This window comes from Acomys russatus, chromosome X (assembly GCF_903995435.1).
Source record: "Acomys russatus chromosome X, mAcoRus1.1, whole genome shotgun sequence".
NCBI lineage: Eukaryota > Metazoa > Chordata > Mammalia > Rodentia > Muridae > Acomys > Acomys russatus.
In genome coordinates, this window is record NC_067169.1 from 49,865,576 (window position 1) to 49,884,095 (window position 18,520).

General features: G+C 45.9%; 1 protein-coding gene across 2 annotated transcripts in view; it reads left to right on the forward strand.

The window, feature by feature from the left end:
* The first annotated feature begins 336 nt into the window (after positions 1–336).
* The window catches only part of Stard8 (StAR related lipid transfer domain containing 8), a 75,258-nt gene continuing 57,074 nt past the window's right edge, over positions 337–18,520 (forward strand). The window contains exons 1-2 of one of the 2 annotated variants that reach the window (XM_051142571.1): positions 337–562; positions 14,663–14,696. In XM_051142571.1, coding sequence (XP_050998528.1) covers positions 518–562; positions 14,663–14,696 — 79 coding nt within the window. In that variant the 5' untranslated portion in view covers positions 337–517. The remainder of the gene's footprint in view (positions 563–14,662; positions 14,697–18,520) is intronic. The other variant, XM_051142570.1, reaches the window with a different exon arrangement.

The window sequence follows — 18,520 nt, forward strand, 5'->3', positions numbered from 1 at the left end:
AGCTCCCGTGTGGTCTTGGTTGTGTCTGGAGTTGCGGGGAACAGCTTGTATGTTACTTAGTAGGCAAGGAAGCAATCTGGCCAGTGTACCAGTGCACAGGTAGCAAGGTGAGCATGTGAGCCAAGGAGACAAACTGGACAACCAGGCTGGGGAAACTGTAGTATTCAGGGAATTTCAGTCAGTGTCGCTGTTTGTCCTGGCCAACTGGCTAACTGTGCGGAGTTTGAATCAGTGACCCGCCTCCTGGTCCCTCCTCCTTAGCCAGCCTCTCTCCCTCCCTCTTTCCTTCTTTCCAGTCTTTCCCTCCCTTTAACCCTCCAGGAGGGGCCTGCCGATGAGCTGTTGAGCTGAACAGGCTGCTGCTGTCCACGCCTCTCCACTCCCAGTGGCGCTGATGGAGTGCAGGGCGAGGGCTGGCTCTCCCACAGCCCTGGGTCTCTTCTCCGTTTTCCCCTAGACAGAGAGGTTCAGGCCCAGCAGATCCCTGCTGAGTCCCTCCAACCTCTCACGCCCCAAGATGCCTCTGCTGGATGTGTTCTGGGCTTGCTTCAGGAAAGTGAAGGTAAGTGTCTGGCCAGCTGCAGCCCAGCTAAGGCCCCTGTTCATGGGGGAAGCAGGCAGCCGAGCCCATCGAATGATGACAGGGAAGGCTTGGCCAGCTTCTGAGACTGGGCAAGGTTCTTGGAGCCAGACAGGGTTCGAGTCAACTGCCTCTTGCCACTTGACTGAATCTCTGAACTTTACTTCTCTCCTATGGAAACAAGGACGTTAGCTGGCTCTTTTTTTTTTCCCACCAAATCTGTCTCTAGCTTCTCAAGCCTGCCACAGAGATAAGACACTTGACCTCTTTGAGCGTCCGTTTTTCTAGCTTTAAAGGGGGGATGGCTAAGCTAACCTTGGAGGGTAAGGAGGCTGCTGCTAACTGTTCGCATAGTAAATATTCGCAAACACAAAGAGCTAAGGTGTGAGATTTCTAGCCTGATGCCTGGCATGTGGCATCCACACAAGAAATGGTGTGGATTATTATTACTCACATTGAAATTCACCAACATGGAGCAACCATCTACTGTGCACTAGGTACCAGGAGCTACATGAGGCAGAGAGAGTGTGGCTTGTACGCCTTCAAAAGGAAATGAGAACCATGGTAGAGTGATGTTCATCAAGCTTTCTTTACATGCCAAGCGCTATACTACATAGCCCGGCAGGCAGGCAGGCACTAAATATTCGTTGAAGACCTGCTCTGTCCTGGTCATGGGGAATGTGGGAACACAGGAGAGTCCATGAGAATGTGCAATACAATTTCTGTTCTCAAGTACCAAGACACTAACATGTATTTAGTATCTGCATGTGCCAGACCTGGGGGATCTTTACCACTATCCGGTAATTTCCTTCTTTGATAGCTGTGGAAGAGACACTGTGAGTGGCTAAGCGCTACTTACAACAGCACTCAGCTATGGCTGGCACAGTTGGAGTCTGGACTCCCAAGTCTGTGCTTTTCTTGATATGCTATCGCTCCTCAAAGTGCAGTCTTCCGGGAAGACTTTTGAGTAACTATCCTGAGTGTAAGATAGGTTGGAAGACTTGCCGAGGGCTCTTAGGAGGGGAAGCTCCCTTCCTCCCAGGGGGACTTGGAAAGATTTCACAGGAGGTCACATCTGGATTGGGCCTGAGGGTGGAAGGAAGAGAAGAGTTTGTCAGTCCACAAAAGAGGGGCAGAGAATTCCAGGCATGCCTGACAGAGGGAACTACACGAGCAAGAACTGGCAGAGGATGGTGGATCTGGAAGCTGGCACACGATCAGTGGTGCTGCACATGGGGCACAATTCACGGTGTGGCTCAAGTCAAGAGTTGAAAATGGGGCTGCCTCTCAAAGGCTTTAAAATTGATCTGGGGGATCATGGTCTTCTCTTTTTTGTTTTTGTTTTTTGGAGACAGGGATTCTCTGTGTAGCCTTGGCTGCCCTCAACTCGCTTTGTAGATCAGGCTGGTCTCGAACTCACAGCGATCCACCTGCCTCTGCTTCCCGAGAGTTGGGATTACATGGTCTTCCATTAGTGGCGATTTTTTTTAAGTGAAAAATTCATCCATATGTGGTAGAATTAGAGAAAAGCAAAAACAATGGGCAGTTTTCATAAATAGAAATTATTTCAACTCAATGAACAAATCTTTTGAGACTTTCCTATGAGGCTAGGGTTCAAATGGTATAGATCTATATATATATATATATATTTTTTTTTAAACAAAAGATTGAGAAAGTTTTAATGACTGTTTTCAGCAAAATTAAAGATTGTGACACTGTTTCGCTATATTTAAAAATCGTTAACCTTGCCCATGAAATTTTAACATCTAGACCCTGTTGTTCTGGGGCTTGGGGGGGGCAATTTTAAGAAGGCAGGCATATAATTAAATGGGTGTTTTTAGGAGAAACACTCCAGCAGCACGAGCAGGCCAGGGCAATGTGAAGGGGTCCAAGTGGAGAAAGGGGCCGGGAAGAAGGTAGCTGCAATGGCCGTGGTGCTAGATATGGGCAGGGAGAGCTGGTGACTTGGCTAGAATGATGAAGATAAAGGAAAGGAGAATTGAATTTGATGCCTGAGAGCCTTCCCATATACTGTCCTATTAATGACCAATGCTAGGTGCTTGACATGAACTTCCATTGCCTTGTCCTCATTAGTCCAAGGTGCTCAGCAAGTACCCCTGATTCATGACAGTCACTTAGAAAGCACTGGACTAGAGAAATTAAAAGAGGAGGTCAGAGTCCAGGTGTGGTGGTGCACACCTGTAATCCCAGCACTCAGGAGGCAGAGGCAGGCAGATTTCTGTGAGTTCAAAGACAGCCTGGTCTACAGAGCAAGTCCAAGAAAGCCAGGGGTACATGGAACAACCCTGTCTCAAAAGCAAAAACAAAACAAAAGAACAAAAAAAGAAGTGAAAAATATCCATCCCAGGCCAAGAAACATATATGATTCCATGCATGCATATGGCCACAGACAAAAAACCCATACATTTACATTTGTGACATTCAGCCATATACAGCTAGGCATATCAATCAAGTGTACATACAAAAACACATGAATATAGATGTATACACAGACAACACACATACACAAGTATGTAGATTAGTAGTTCTCAACCTGTGGGGTCATGACTCCTTTGGGGAACTAATAACCCCTTCACAGGGGTCACATAAGACCATCAGAAAACATAGATATTTGCATTATGATTCTTAACAGCAGTAAAATTATAATTAGGAAATAGCAGCAAAATACAATTTTACTCATGAAGGTCCTCACAACATAAGGAACTGTATTAAAGGGTTGCAGCATTAGGAAGATCGAGAGCCACATGTACATACAACTGCATACACCTCTGAGCACATGTATAAAGATATATGGATCCGGGCATATCCACAAAATTATGTAGAGTACAAGGTCACATGTGCATATGTGCATGTGCGTGCATACACATATGGTGAGGGTAGTGACAGGGAGAGGAACACAGGCATCCTATGGTCATATGAGATCTTTAGAGATACAAAGCGACACATGACTACATCCCAGAGCTAAGAGGCACATTGCCAGACCTACACTTAAACTTGGGCTTCATGTCCCCTTTCCAATGCTGTTGCTTTAAGACCCCAGTCAAAGGCTGGGTGCTCAAAAGAAGGTACTATTCTGAGTTACCCTCCTTTTCTGAGCCAGGCCTCCCATGAACAGCCACACAGCTGTGGACACGCTGCCTGAAGGTGGTCCATGGTTGTGCAGAGGCTGCTGTAGCCGAAAGACCCCTCACGTCATCCAGATCTGCTTTTTTGGAGACCTGATAGGGAAACAAAGCCCCAGGAATTTTGTACTCCATGAGCTGAAGAGATGAAGGGGAGGAAAGCAGACAAACTGGGTTTAAGCTCTACCACAAACCCTCATGCATGCATTTTAGCTATGCACCTTTGACCATGATCTTTGTGAGCCACAGCCTACAGGCCTGAAGAAGTATATTGCCAGTGTTGGCAGCGCAAAGGATCTGTGAGGACCCAGTGAGCTGGTCCTGCTGAAAGCAGATTTTCCAAGCAGTGCACCGGGAGTGACCAAAGCAAAGGGCAGAGTTTATTCTTTGTTTGGAGAGTGAGGTTAGGGTCTCAGATCTTGTCCAATCCTTTGTCACCATTATCTCTCAGCTCTCTACTTTGACCCTGCCTTGATCTAAGAGCAGCAGTGACTCATTAAGGAACCGAAGGCTGACAACTCAGAAGCAAAGGCTACTACAAAGGTGCAAGAGGCCTCGGGATTGTTTTTCGTTTCTCTAGTTTAGGGGTACCCTAAGCAAAGGCATTTGGGTGTGAAACAAGCCTAATACACAGTTCCCAATGTGTCTTCCTTGGGATCAGCAGGGCTAGGAAGGTAGCTATGGCCACCTCTCTGTACGATCAAGCATGCATAAGACCCTCCTTCCATGCCATTGGGCTAATCATTTCTTCGATTCTTTGGCATGACCTTTTGCTCCTTCCTAGAACCTAGCTTGGTGCTGTGTACATAATCTGCGTGGGCATGAATCCTCTGCTTCAGTTGAGCACACCAGTCCCTAGAGGGTACTACTCTTAAGAGGTAGAGCTCTATCTCTGTCATCACCTCTGGGGCACTTTGAAACCAGTACATTTTCCTATTGTCCCTCATTTCCTTCCTCTTAAAACTTAAGTATGCAACTGCACAATATACAGAGATTGCATAGATATAGAAAGGCCCTTAGAAGTCAAATATGTCCTCCTCTAAACTTCTCATAAGGAAACTGGGTCCTGGAGAGGAGCGAGGTGCCCAAGACCATATCAGGAGGCAGGATACAGACGGGTCAAGTGTAGTCTTATGTCCTGTACTCTCCATACTGGTTGTGTTACAAAATTCAAATGCACCTTAACTCTGGTAAAAATCTAACAGTGATGCTAGTGGGGGGAATCTATGCCCATTCCACTCATACATACATAATGCACATATGTTTATATGTGAAACAAGCCTCATTTAACCACAAGGAGTTTGTGGTAGTTGAAGAAATCATGGTTAGGGAAGTCTTGTGGGAAGGCTCACAGAACTTAACCTGCTAGGTGTAGTCCAATGTGAGTCAACATGCCTTTTCCCACTCACTATATTCATGTATTGAAGGCATGCTCTGAGTGCATATGTGTTTAGAGCTCTCCTAAATTCATCTATGTACATAGTCTCAAGCACTCTCTCATAAATGGTCTCTTCCAAGTGCATATGAGACTTCTACATGGCTGCTCTTTTTGTTGTCTCTTTATTTCTGTTCTTTTAAGACTAGGTCTCACTCTGTAGCCCAGGCTGGATTCAGGACAATCTGCCTGCCTGAGCCCCCAAGTCCTAGGATATGTTTGTACTCAGCAACCAGCTCCATGCAGCTGTTCAAACACCACACAGTCTCACACTCATGTACCCACATACATGTAGATGAAGTGAGCATCCATTCTTATATGTGTTTGTTCATACCCCAGGCCTTCTCTGCCCCTATGCCAACTCATGGTGTCTCATTGTGCTGGGAATCGGCCTGGCTGGATAAGGGGTGTCAGTGTGACAATGATTCAGTGCTTCCAGTCCCAGCCAGCAGGACAGCCCTGCTTTTTCCATTCCTCTGCCCTTATCTCTACAAACAAGATACACATCACGTGCACTGTGTGTTGATTGTGAGAGGGGCGAGGAGAATGTGGAGAATGTGAGTATACACAAATGTATACAAACTCTCAGGGCTAAGAAAGGACTTCAGCCTTCTGGATCCTATCTCTACATTCCACAGGTTAATTAACCCGTTTCTGGTAAGTGTGTGTATGTGTAAATAAACGTGCACATGCGAGCTGTGAATATATAGTCACCTCTCAATTATTGGATCCAAAGAAATTATGACATACAGTCTCAGATCATGAGAAAACTTTTTTGTTGTTTTGTTTTCATTTTTGTTTTTGTTTTGTTTTTGAAGACAGGGCTTCTCTGTGTAGCCTTGGCTGTCCCGGACTTACTCTGTAGACCAGGCTGGCGGCAAACTCACAGTGATCCGCCTGCCTCTGCCTCCCGAGTGCTGGGATTAAAGGCATGTGCCACCATGCCTGGCCGAGAAAACTTCTTTAAAGGAACAAGGCAAAGCCCTGGGTCTGAAAGATAGAGGGGTTAACTGGCTTCTCTGTGCAGAACTCTTCAGCCAAGTCAACTGTTATAATAGCTGAGTAGTGGGTGCTGCCTCTCCACTCTCCTATGAACAATCCATACTGTGGGCTATCCCTGAATGGCTAAATGTAAGTTGACTAGGTGCTGAGAATTTTATTGGCCTAGTTTCCAGGTACTCTGAGAAACTTCCTGGGAAAAGCTTTTAGCATAGGATGGGAGACAACTGAGTAGGGAAGAAAGCATTGGACAACTGCCATATTTTGGCCAAGGGGTCTTCTTGGCCCAGATGCTTCTTTGATGGATTTGCCAAGGAACTGATAGATAAGAGTCTGGCACATGGATCTTAATCTGAAGGATTGGCCTATTGATGAAAAGAACAAGAAAATTTCAGGGAAAGTAAGGATAGAAATAGGAGAAGGAGGTAGAGATTCAGGGACCCCACCCCCACCCCAGGTTTAGGGGTTGGAAATGAATGGCGATTGGAAGAGAAGGTATTGATTATGAGCCTGAAAGACTACTGATTAAGTTTTGCTGGTGGTGGGTATGCAATCCAGTGCCTTTTACAGACTATACAAGTGCTCTGCCACTGAGCTATGCCTTCATCCTGAGACCTGGAAATGTCCATGTGGAACTTCTACTTTGGTGTTCATGATGTAGTCAAAAATCCCAGGTGTTTAGAGTGAGAAGCCGTGTCACTCATCCTTTTCACCTATTTGATCCATAACTTTGCCTTCAGCTTCTTTGGTGCCAAAATGTGTAATGTATGGATGACTGTTGGATGGAGTATGCATCTGACACTAGAACTGTTGAGGAGAGAAGAGGTGGAGACAGCTATAGACTAAAAACTAAAGAAGGTTCAAACTCCTGCTGCTTAGTATTTGTAATGTGCACACCATGGCACTTACCCTGTAAGAGAGTACTGTTGTCTCCATCATCTTCATTTTATGGAAACGCAGAAATGTTAGCTATTATGTGGTGATCTTGGACATTTTAATCCAGAGAATCTAGTCCCAAAGTCTACTGTGGTTATATGTAATCCAGGCCTGTTCTTCTGCCTACAAACTTTGAAGGTTGGATTGCTTGTTGAGTCCTTCCTGCTTTGATAGTTTCACTCTCAGAGTTACACACACACACACACACACACACACACACACATCACACGAATAAATAAAATATAGAATACTGCTCCCAAAATGTCAATGATTTCCATTCCCAGTTCCCTAGGGAGGGAGGGAGGGAGCCCAGGCTCAGGGAAAAGAGCCTGCATTGGTGATTGTTCTTCATAGCAGCCCCTGGGGCCTGAGAACAGCTGGAGACCCGGGAAGCTCTGAGAGCCAGGCTTTGGCTTATGTTTCCAAATCACTGGTAAAAATAACAAGAAGAGCAGCCCAGATGGCCTGTCCTGGGTATTGGAGTCAGAGGTTTCCCAGGGGGGTAGGGGAAGGGCATTCTTCAACCCCATCTCTCAGTTCAGACTTTGGTGGCCACCTGTGCCTTTGATACCAGGGAGCATATAGTCCAGGCCAGTGGGTAGTTCTGAAGCTGGACTGCCCAGGCACAGAGAGAAGGAAGTTGGATCCTTGGAGAATGGAGTTGAGGTGGAGGGGTGGGCTCGAAATGGTCACAGGCAAACCTTCTCTGGCCTTTCCTTTGCCCTGAGTTGGATCACCTACTGAGAGCTGGAGGAAAAAAGGGGGATGTAGTGGTGCACTGAAGCAACTGCAAGCAATTGACCCAGGTTCTGCCTCTTCATCTTTCTCGGTGCCTCAGTTTCCTTATCTACAACACAGCGAAGAATGCACGCTCTATCTCATAAGTACAGGAATGCCTATGTGACAAAAACCTGCCATATAGCAGGGGCTCAGTAAGTATGGACGCATATGAAGATAGAAGACTTACTACTCTGAGATCTCAGACACATGACTCGGGCCCTCGCTTGTCTCACTTATGAAATAAGGGAAACTTACACCTGCCATTTCTTTCTTCCTCGGACTTTGGAAAGCCTGTTGCTGAAGGCATCTTGTGGAAGCAAATGGTTGACAGAAAACACTGATAATGCTATCACCTTGTATTTCAGGAAGTGAGTTGTTTAAACAATCTCCTATTCTTCTTATCCCCAACGCTCTCCTCCCAGCTCTGGTCACACGGGTTCAGAGCCAGGAGATGAGACCCCACCCACACTGAAAACACTATATCTTTCCCCACCAGCCACTTCCTACCCCGTTCTCTCTAAGGCTGCTCTGCTCTTCCTACAAAGATTCCCAAGGTTTCAGCAGGAAGGAGCATCTGTGTTGACTGGTGGGAAAGTCAACTCTTTGGGACAGGACATTCCTGAGATTAGCTAGGCAACCCCTGGGGGTTGCAGCTTCTCCCTTATTCTCTTTCTTAGCTTGGCTGTTAGCCTGCTAAGGCAACACAGTGGAGCGAAACTGGAGACTTGAGGGAAAGGGGCTAAATTGCGAGGGGCCAGCCCTGAGGGCCAGCAGAGGAGTTAGGGTGGAGAAAGAAGGAAGCCCTAACAGAACTGGAGGGGGATATGCCCAAATCAGCAGGAATTTCTATGTGTGTTTGTGAATGAGGCTACGGTCAGGGACTCCTTGCTGGAGGTGGTGACTAGACAGAAGATTACAGTAGTTGTAAGGGTAGGAATGGACACACAGGCCATAGTCTCCAAGCTGGCATGGGACAGCTAGCACCTTCAGTGAGAAGACAAGAGGACAGGTGTGATGTTCATTCAAAAAAAGTTGTCCCAGGGCCTCAGGACATAACTCAGGTGAGAGAGTGCTAGCTCAGTCTAGTCCCAACCAACATGCCATCTTCCATATAATCCAGCTGTTGTCATACTAAACTGTGAGCTTCTCTAAGAACCCAACATGTGTCCCAGCTGCTCATATCCAGTGAGAGCCTGGCTTGATCCAGCACCCGTTCTAGTATAGTAAACAACGCACACATGTGCATGCACACACATATAGGCTGTAAAATTCATGTACCCACCTACCAGTTGAAAGACTTTGGTAGGCTGAACACTCAGCTCTAGAGGGGCCAGGGGGGCCAGGGGAGCTTGCTTTCCACAGAAGCCATAGTCTATGTTGGCAAAGGCTGGGTTGGGCCTGGGGGTGGTGAGGTCCCAGTGCGAAGGGAGGAGGGCCAGGCCATGAATAGGGCTCTGTGTGGCCAAACTGAGAGGACTGGGGGAGGCTGGAATGTGAAGAACGTGCTCTCATGACTGTGGCCTGAGGCCTGGGTCTACAGCACAGGGTTGATTAGGGGTGACGGGATGTCGGGGAAACAAAGGTGGAGCTTGAGGCCGAGAAAACAGACAGGGAAAGGACAAAATGACTTTCCAGGTCTCCCCTCAGATAGCAAGTCAAGGACTATGGAGGGCCTGTAGGCTGGGCAGAGAAGATACTAGGGGGAGCGAGCTTGGGTCCATCCATATGGCTGACAGTTCTTTGGGTTTCCATCAAGCCTATTGGTAGCTTTTGCAGTTTCTATTCAAAGTACCTGACTAAGACCTTTCTACTTTCCACCAGCAGCAGGCATCTTTATGCTTTTTCATCTCTCTCTCTCTCTTTCTCTTTCTCTCTCTCTCTCTCTCTCTCTGTCTCTCTCTCTCTCTCTGTCTTCTCTTCTGTCTCTCTCCTCTCTCTCTCTCTCTCTGTCTCTGTGTCTCTCTCTGTCTCTCTCTCTCCCTCCCTCTCCTTCAATCTATTATTTGTCTCCTTTTTGCTTTGATGGAGGGACTCTAACTACAGCTCATGCTGGCCTGGAACTCATGATCCTTATACGTCAGGCTCCCAAATACTGGAGTATAGGTGTATTTCCCTAAACTCAGCCTCTCTTTCTTTCCAAAATTCATCTTTTCCCCCTGCCTGGTCACTTTCTTTCCTACAAGCCTGAAGGTTCTTTGATGGAAGAGACTGCATCTTCCTTCATTTATCTTTGCATTAGCAAGTGTACCCCAGTACCAATTAGACCTCTCTGGAGAGATGTTCCAGTCTCCTAAAATCGAGCCGATTCATGACAAGATTCATGGGAATAGGAAGATTTCCTCCCATAAACTCCAGAACCGCCTTCTCCTCTGTTTCTGATTGTAGTGCCAGCATTCACCTAGTAGCCAGGCCAGATACCTAGATGCCATCCAGGAATCTATTCTTTAATTTTCTCATCCTCTGTCCTTTATATGGCTTCTACCATGTGAATAGTCCATTTGTTTATTGGTACCCCCATTCCTATTCCAAAGGTCTCCATCCAATCCAGAGCTCCAATCTCCCTTCTGGTTTTGCTTAATGCCATGCCCATCCCTCACTCAACATCTAGGGCAGTGTTCTCAACTTTTCTAATGCTGCAACAGTTTAATATAGTTCTGCATCTTGTGGTGACCCTCAACCATAACTGTAATTTTGTCACTGTTATGGACTACAATGTAAATATCTGATATGCAGGATATCTGCTATATGGCCTGATATGTGACTGCTGCACAAGTGAGAACCGCTGGTCCACGGTAACATTCTGAAACATGACTCTATGGGCTGAGATGTACGTAGTTCACTTACCAAGCATATATGAGGCCCCAGGTTCAGTCCCCAGCATACAAACCAACAAATACAACATAACTCAAATACTATGACCAGCCCAAAGGTGTTCATGTCTGCAACCTCAACATTTAGGTCATTGAATGGAGAGGATTGGATTGTTTGAGGCTAACTTGGACCATATAGTGAGTTCTAGGATAGTCTGAGCCATGAAATAATACTGTCTAAAACAGCAACAGAGGCAACAGCAACAGCAGCAGCAGCAGCAGCAGCGGCAAACCAAACCAACCAAGCAAACAGCAACAACAACAACATTTTCCAGACAAAACCAACCAAATAACAACAGCAAATTACAACATGCACCTAACTGTGCTCCTTTTTTGTTCAGGTACTTTCAACGATTTCCCAGACTGACAGGCCCTTCCTAATCTGGGCCCTATCTGCTGATCTGGTTGCATCTGCTGCTCTACACTCCAGCCAGACTACACTCAGATTCAGTTTCTCAAAGAACCTGTTTGGACACCTCCTTGCCCTTTTCTGTGTTCTTCCGTTTGATCGTCATTCTTTTTCACCCCTTGTCTGCCTTTAAGACCTGACTCAAGTGCTTTGAGAAGTGTCCCCTCCTACCCAAAATGGTTCTCCCTGCTCAGTACAGAAAGCTTTATGCAGCGGGGTTGGTAAGATTAGAACATATGACAATTTGCACATGAAGCTTGAATTCACACACAAAGAGGGAACCTGTCTGATTTGTCTAAATGCCTGAGTACCTAACATAAGACCAAGTCCTGGGGAGACATCAACGGAATGAATAAGGAAATTAATAAATACATTATGAATAAATGGCTCACTGAGGAAGAAGTGATCACTACTAATCTTGGCCTTTTTCATTTGTCTTTTTTTTTTTTGTTATTTATTTATTTATTTATTTATTTATTTGCTTTCTTGTTTTTTCCTTTAGGGTCTTACTGTGTACCCAGGCTGGCCTCAACCTTGCAATTCTGCTTCAATTTCTAGATTTCTGGAATTACAGATGTCTACCACCACTTCCAGCTCAGAGTGACTGTGTTGATGTTGCCCTTATGGCTCTTGGGTTCAGAACCCCCAGATCTGGCAGGAATATGTTCCACAACCAGGAGACAAGAAGCACTACTGTAGCCTAGCACCAGAGTGCAGAAATTCATGCCCCATCTTCTTCTAGAAGGCTTTCATCTACCAGATAAGCATCACAATTGAGGGCAAAATTAAAGTCAGAATAGATGTGGCAGCCTGTAATCCAAGCAATTCATTAGTGAAGGTAGAAGAATCATGACTTTGAAAACAGCCTAGATTACTTGAGACCAAGACTGGAGGATGGAGTGGGGGATGAGAGAGGGAGCACTCCTTTTCAACTTTTTATTTTGGGACAGGGTCTCACTACATAGCTCAGGATAGCCTTGGATTCACTCTGTAGCACAGGTGGGCACTAGACTTGTGCTCTTGTCGTGGCCTCCTGAGTATCTAGTTTTATAGGCCCACACCACCGGGCTCTCCTCTATCTTTTGAACAACCTTTAATTTTATTATGCCCATGGTTACTTGGTCTGGTAGTAGAATAGGAGAGAAAGGGTATAATATGACTATAGAAGGACTGCAGAGTAGTTGTCTGTCCCAACTGTTAGTTCATTTCCTAATTTATCATCAAAATTGTCATATATAGAAACTCTGGGTCCCTGCTTTGTCCTTTTCTTCCACCTATTCATTATTTCTCTTTCTTGTATTCCCTTTTGTCCACTAGTGAGAATTATATTGACTTGCTTATTCAAAGTTCCACTTTGGCTCTCTTCCTCTTCCTCTCCCACTCTCTTCCTCTGTCTCTGTCTCTGTATCTGTCCTTTTCTCTCTCTCTCTCTGGGGTACCCCTCCTCCTTTCCTTCTCTCCCTATGCTCACTTAATAAACTCCTCTATAACATAAAAACAAACAAACAAACAAACAAACAAATAAAACAAAACACCCAAAAGTTCTACTTTGTAGCTTTCAGGGGGACTTTTATATCTGTACCTCTCTGCTTCTAGAACTTTCTGCCTACCTCACTAACATCTTTCAAAGGCCTTACCAGTGAACACTAACATGGATATGCTTCAATGCCTTCTTTTTCTTGTGGAGAAATGTGCTCCTCTAGGACAGACCTGATTTGTAGCTATTCTAGGGTGATCCAAGATGGAAACAAGTCCTCCCTGGACTAGGGCTCCTTGAGAATAAGTGTCTGTACCATAGTGTCCTTAGGGTAAGAGACATGGCACCTACTCTGACAGCGCCTTTCCTGATAATCTTTTGGTTGATTTCAAGTTGTATAAAGGACAGAGCAAGCAAGAAGATGCTATCTCTGAGAAATAGGCCTTTCCTTCCTTCCTTCCTTTTTTCTTTCCTTAACAGATCGATCACTATCATTTTAGTCCAAGCTTCCGACATTGTTTGCCCAACAACACACAAAAGCCTTCTGACAGATCTCTGCTTCCATGGCAGCATTGCCAGCCCTCCCTGTGCAGCAGCCCAAATGACCCTTTGAAGGTTGAAGTCACTCTTATCATTTCACCCTTTGCTCCCCAACTGCTGCCTGCTTGCACTTCCCAGCAAAACCAAGAGCCTCTTGTTGGTTTTCAAAGCCCTGCAGATTTTTGGCTGTTACCTCCCCCCCCTCCCCCCGACCCCGCCCGGCCCCTCTTTCTCTCCAGATTTTTCCTGGAATTTCCGGAATGTTCTGCATCAGGTAGATCTCTCCTTATCATCCAGGTCACTGTTCAAAGTTCAGTTCCTGGGAGAGCCTCACTTTGCCCACCTTCCTAGTCACACTTCCCTATCATAGTGTAGCTCATGTTTTGTTTTTTTTTAAAGTTTCTCCTTGGCTTTTGTAATGCCTGAAATGTCTTTGTTTCTTTATTGATTGTTACTTCCCACTAAGAAGTACCAGCCACAAGGACCTTATTTGTTTGGAGGACTGTTATTCTCTTAACATTTCTGGCTTTCTGTAAACATTTGTCCAATGAAGTCATAAAGTATTTTTTAAGGCACTGAAACCCACTTATATATTTTTCTTTTTGTTGTTGTTGTTCTGATTTTTGTGTTTCCCAATACAGAGTTTCTCTGTGTAGCCTTGGCTGTCCTGGACTCACTCTGTAGACCAGGCTGGCCTTGAATTCACAGAGATCCACCTGCCTCTGCCTCCCCAAGTACTGGGATTACAGTACATATCTGGCTATATATGTTTCTTTACAAAGCCTGTGAGGTCAGGATTTTTACTCTCCTGCTCCTAAGTATACAGAAACCAAGACTCAAGTGATTGTGTTATTTGGTGTCACATAAAATCAGTAAGAAAAGAAAGGCTGTCCTCAACTTGGGCTTCCCAGTTCTAAATACTACTATTTCCACCAAAGAACCTTACTTCTAGACAGCCCCAGGATAAACATCTGTGACATCAGATGCTTACTGATTTTCTGGCAGTCTCTATGTCAGATATTGAAACTGCTGTGTACTACTTGGAGCATTCTCCCTTCTGTAAGACAAAAATGAATCACAAGAGGCAGCCAGTGGAGTAGGAAGTAGTAGAATGGAGTAGGTAGGTGGGAGTCTGAGATTGTTGGCTCTACTTTTCCCTTCAATCATCCTTCTCTTCTGTGGACCTCTATATGCCCTTCCATAAAATGGGTAGATTGAGCTTGCTAGTTCTAAAGATTCTTTTCAGTTTTGAATGTATATCTGTCTCTTGTGCGCGTGCAATGTGTGCTTGCTGTGGCACAGATATGAAGATCAGAGGATAACTTGCAGGAATTGGTTCTCTCCTTCTGTCATGAGGGGCCTGGTAATCAAACTCAGGGTGACAGGCTTGGCAGCAAGCACCATTACCAGCTTAGCCACCTCACTTGGCCCACTTTCAATTTTGACATTGTTCTCTCTGTGATGCCATGACTTTTTCTCTGTTTCCTTTGCAGTGCTTCCCATTGCTGCCAGTGAGGAAGAATGTTGGTAAGTAGCCGAGATGCACCTCACACCACACAAATGACTTACAATGGGATACAGCTTCCTTGTGATCTGTATGGGTCAGCTGATTGCCCTAAGGAATTGAGGCAAGGGCTGAGTGGCAAAGTTGGAGACATTCTCTCTGACTCTCTCCCCTGGGCACATCCTGGCCTCTTTCCATCCTGCTTTTTGGCTCTCGCTTATGGGCAGCGCCTCTTTATTTCTCAGATGAAGGTCTGGCTCTTGTCTGTGAGCCAGGGAAGGATTTCCCTCCGGAGCTATCAACAGGCAGCAGCCACCCATGTGCCTCCCTTGCTCTCGGCCGCCTTCTCACTGGCACGTGTACTACAGACAGGCAATGTGTCAGGAACCGGGTGTAGGTAAATGAAGGGAGAAGGAAGGAACTTGATATTGGAGGTCTGTGCCCAAGATATGCCAAATACTTGCTGTGTCTGGAAGGATTCCAAGAGGAGGTAGGCCTCCAGACTAGTTAGATTAAGCGGACATGTGTAATTCAGTAATTCCCTCTGCTTTCTGACAAGTTCCTTTGAGTCTGACCAGCTCTCTTCCTTCTGCCCCCTGGTGTCAACTTGGATGTGAGTAAAGCAGTTCGCAGTCTGCAATCAGCTTCACCGTGCTGAAGAGAATGCCGCTATCTAGAGAGGAAGGATTGCTTTGGCAAACCAGAGAAGGTGGGATGCTAGCCAGGAAAAGGTTGGCAGTCACTGGCAGAACTCGTAGCTGAGGTCAGACTTTGCTGGGGTCACCAAGGTCTCAGCCATTGCCATTAGGTCTCCCCCCTCCTTCCATCAAGAGCAGCTCATGCATGACGTGAATGAGCATTACTCCTAGGTGGCAGTTATGGCTGGAGGTGGTCACTGAAAGAGCGAGACATCAGTGAAGTGTCACGCTGAAGGCAGAGGTGAGGCATCTTGTGAGGGTGTTGGAAGGGTCCTGGCTGCCAAGGACCAAGAGTTGGAACTGCTTTAGGTACAGTCTTAGCAGGAGTCAGGGGGTTTTTAGTGACTTCCCAAGGACTTTTCCACTTGAGGAACCCTGAGTTCTGGGGGTAGTGGCTACTAAAAAGGAGAACTGCCAGGGTGGGGTGTTTGTTTGCATTTGCTATGACAGCAGATGAGAGGCTCCTCTTTTGAAGAAGCAACATTGCTTTGACAAGCACAGAGCATGCATCTGCCTCTCAAGCCCCATCATCATTCCAGGACTTCTTGCTGAGTACAGTTTCTTCTCTGCACCAGGGACCTTGGGGAGGACAAGTTCTGGGTGCTCCCCATACTAGGAGAACAACAAACTTCTTCATTTTCCAGACACCAGCTGCATGGGCTAAAAGAAACCCCTCAAGGCCCTGAAATAGTGACCCTCCCCCTAAAGCAGACAAATGCACTTACAGCTGCCAGGTTGTCCCATTAGAATATCTGTACCCAAGGAGGCAGAGATACAGCTCAGTTGGTAGAGCATTTGCTTAACACACTAAACTCTGGGTTCAAAACATAGCACAGAAACAAACAGGATATGGTAGGGTAGACAAGGAGGAGGGATCAAATTCAAGGTAATCTGTGTATACATACTGAGTTAACAAAAAGAGTGTCAGTACAAAGTCGGCAAACTGGTGCTGAGCCCTGGGAGCATGGATATCATACCATATGGCCTCCAGAGAGGAGAGGAATGCCTTTTCTAGGGTAGCACGGGAGGTTGCCGTCTATGAAGCTGGAATGGCACTTCTCTTCCTGCTATTGGTTTGGGTTCAAGCTTGGGGAAAAAAACCTCTACTGAAGGATAAATGTGAGTACACAGTCTCAGGCCAAATCAAGGCCAAATCACTAGAAATCATGGGTTTATAGGAGGATGGTAAGGCACTAGCCTGGAGTTCCTTACAGCTCCCATTATATGAGCCCCAGCCAATTGCTTCCTCTCTGGAGTGCGGTCCACATCAGTAACATAGGACTTCTTCCATGAGACTCATATGGATCACAAGGACTAGGGCATTACAGACATCAAAGTTACGCTTACTAGCACCACGTGTACTACAACTGGAACAAGTCAGAGAAAAGGAGCATGGTCCTTGTACAAAGACTATACACAGAAATAGTGAGATGCTGAGCTGGGCCTGTGGCTTACACCTGCAATCTCAGCATGTAGGAAGCAGAGGCAGAGAGGTCCAATGATGACGGCGTCTAGGCTGGCCTAATTATAGTGAGGGCCTGTATCCAAAAGAGGTGTGTGTGTGTCAAAATACTGAACAAAGTGGTTATTTCTGATGTTTCACTGATAGAATGAGGAGAAACCGTGCTTTGCTTTATTATTTTTTGGTTGAAAAGGCAGTGCCTTTGTGTCTCAAAATTCCGGAGTTTTACAAAACCAAAATGTCTTCCGCCCCTTGTTAGCAGCTTCTTGGTCCCTCGATGAGTTTAGGTGGTCTGAAGAAAGTGAGCTGCTTGATAGGGTGGGGGTAGGGAGAGGGGCGTGTGGAGAGGGTGCCAGAGGAAGAGCTGTAGGGGAAGGAAACTCACTGTGGTAGAATCAGCATTTGTTTGGGAGTCTTGACTCTACCCCCTCTGCCGGAACTAGCCTCAGGAAGATGCTTTCCCTTCTAGGAATCTCAGTGCAGCCACACACCGAGTGAGTGCTAGCATAGCAGAACAGGGTGGTGGAGGAGAGGACCAGCCAGAGACTTTTTAGAGGCGAAGAGCCAATCTAGCACTCTGAATCTGGTAGTTACCTATGATTAGCACATATAATCTTATTAGGATCAGTCAAACAAATAGTTTTCTGGACAGTTCTGCTTTCCTCTGTTCCATGGGCAGAAAACAAAACAAAACAAAACAAAAAAACTTGGTATGAGAGTTCCTGAGATCTCTTGCTATGGTCTTGTCTTACCTTACCAAAGAGGGAGATGAATGTCCAGCTCACATCAATTCAGATGGACTTTCCAGGACCCCTGCTAGCACGATCACCCTGCAGATCCCCTAGCACAGTGCTCCCCAAATTTTGCATTTCTTCACATCTGCTCCACCCCCAGCCCCCGCCACTTCATCCTATGACCTGCGTACTCAATCTCTTTCTTTAAGTCAATCAAGGAGGCTACTCTAAAGAGTAGCGTATATTAGGTTTTATGGTACTTAGTTATATTTTTTCCTGATATATGGTAGATGGAGCCAATGGCTATTTCAAGTCAGAGGGCTAACTAACTTGCTGCAGCAGATCATCTCTGGCTAAAATATAGTGAACAGTAGAAAATTGCAGAGTATGAGAATAGGAACCAGCAGGTCAAGAGGAGTGGAGTCCTTGGTGCCTTTGCTACACTCAAGCTTTCAGCATCCCTGCCTTACCCTTTACTTCCACCAAGGCCTTCTGCCATGTTTTTTGAGCATTGATAGTTTCTGGAACCTAATAGAAACTAACTTCCTCCAAATAAAGCCATATTTCAAACCAGTCTCTAATACTTGAATGGGGTGGCGTGGGGCTGGCAGAAGAGCTCTCTATTTTGGTTTTGGCTTTGTCCTTTACCAGCTGTGTGATTTTAGGCTTATTCCTTCTCCTCTATGGGTGTAAGTGTCCCTAGCTATACAATGAATTAGCCTTCACTAAAGCATCACTAAGGTCTATGTTGCTCTGAAATCCAATGACACCACCATAGACTCCACATTTCTATGGAAGCCATTAGCTCCCCTGTCCAGCAGCCTGTAAAGATTGGGGGGGAGGTGTGCACAGGCCTTTCTTCCTACCACTTTTATGCCAAATCCTCTCTGAGGCCTCTTGCTCCTATTGCACAAAGCTCTTTTGTTGCCCAAAGCCCTTCAGAGCCTCTCTCC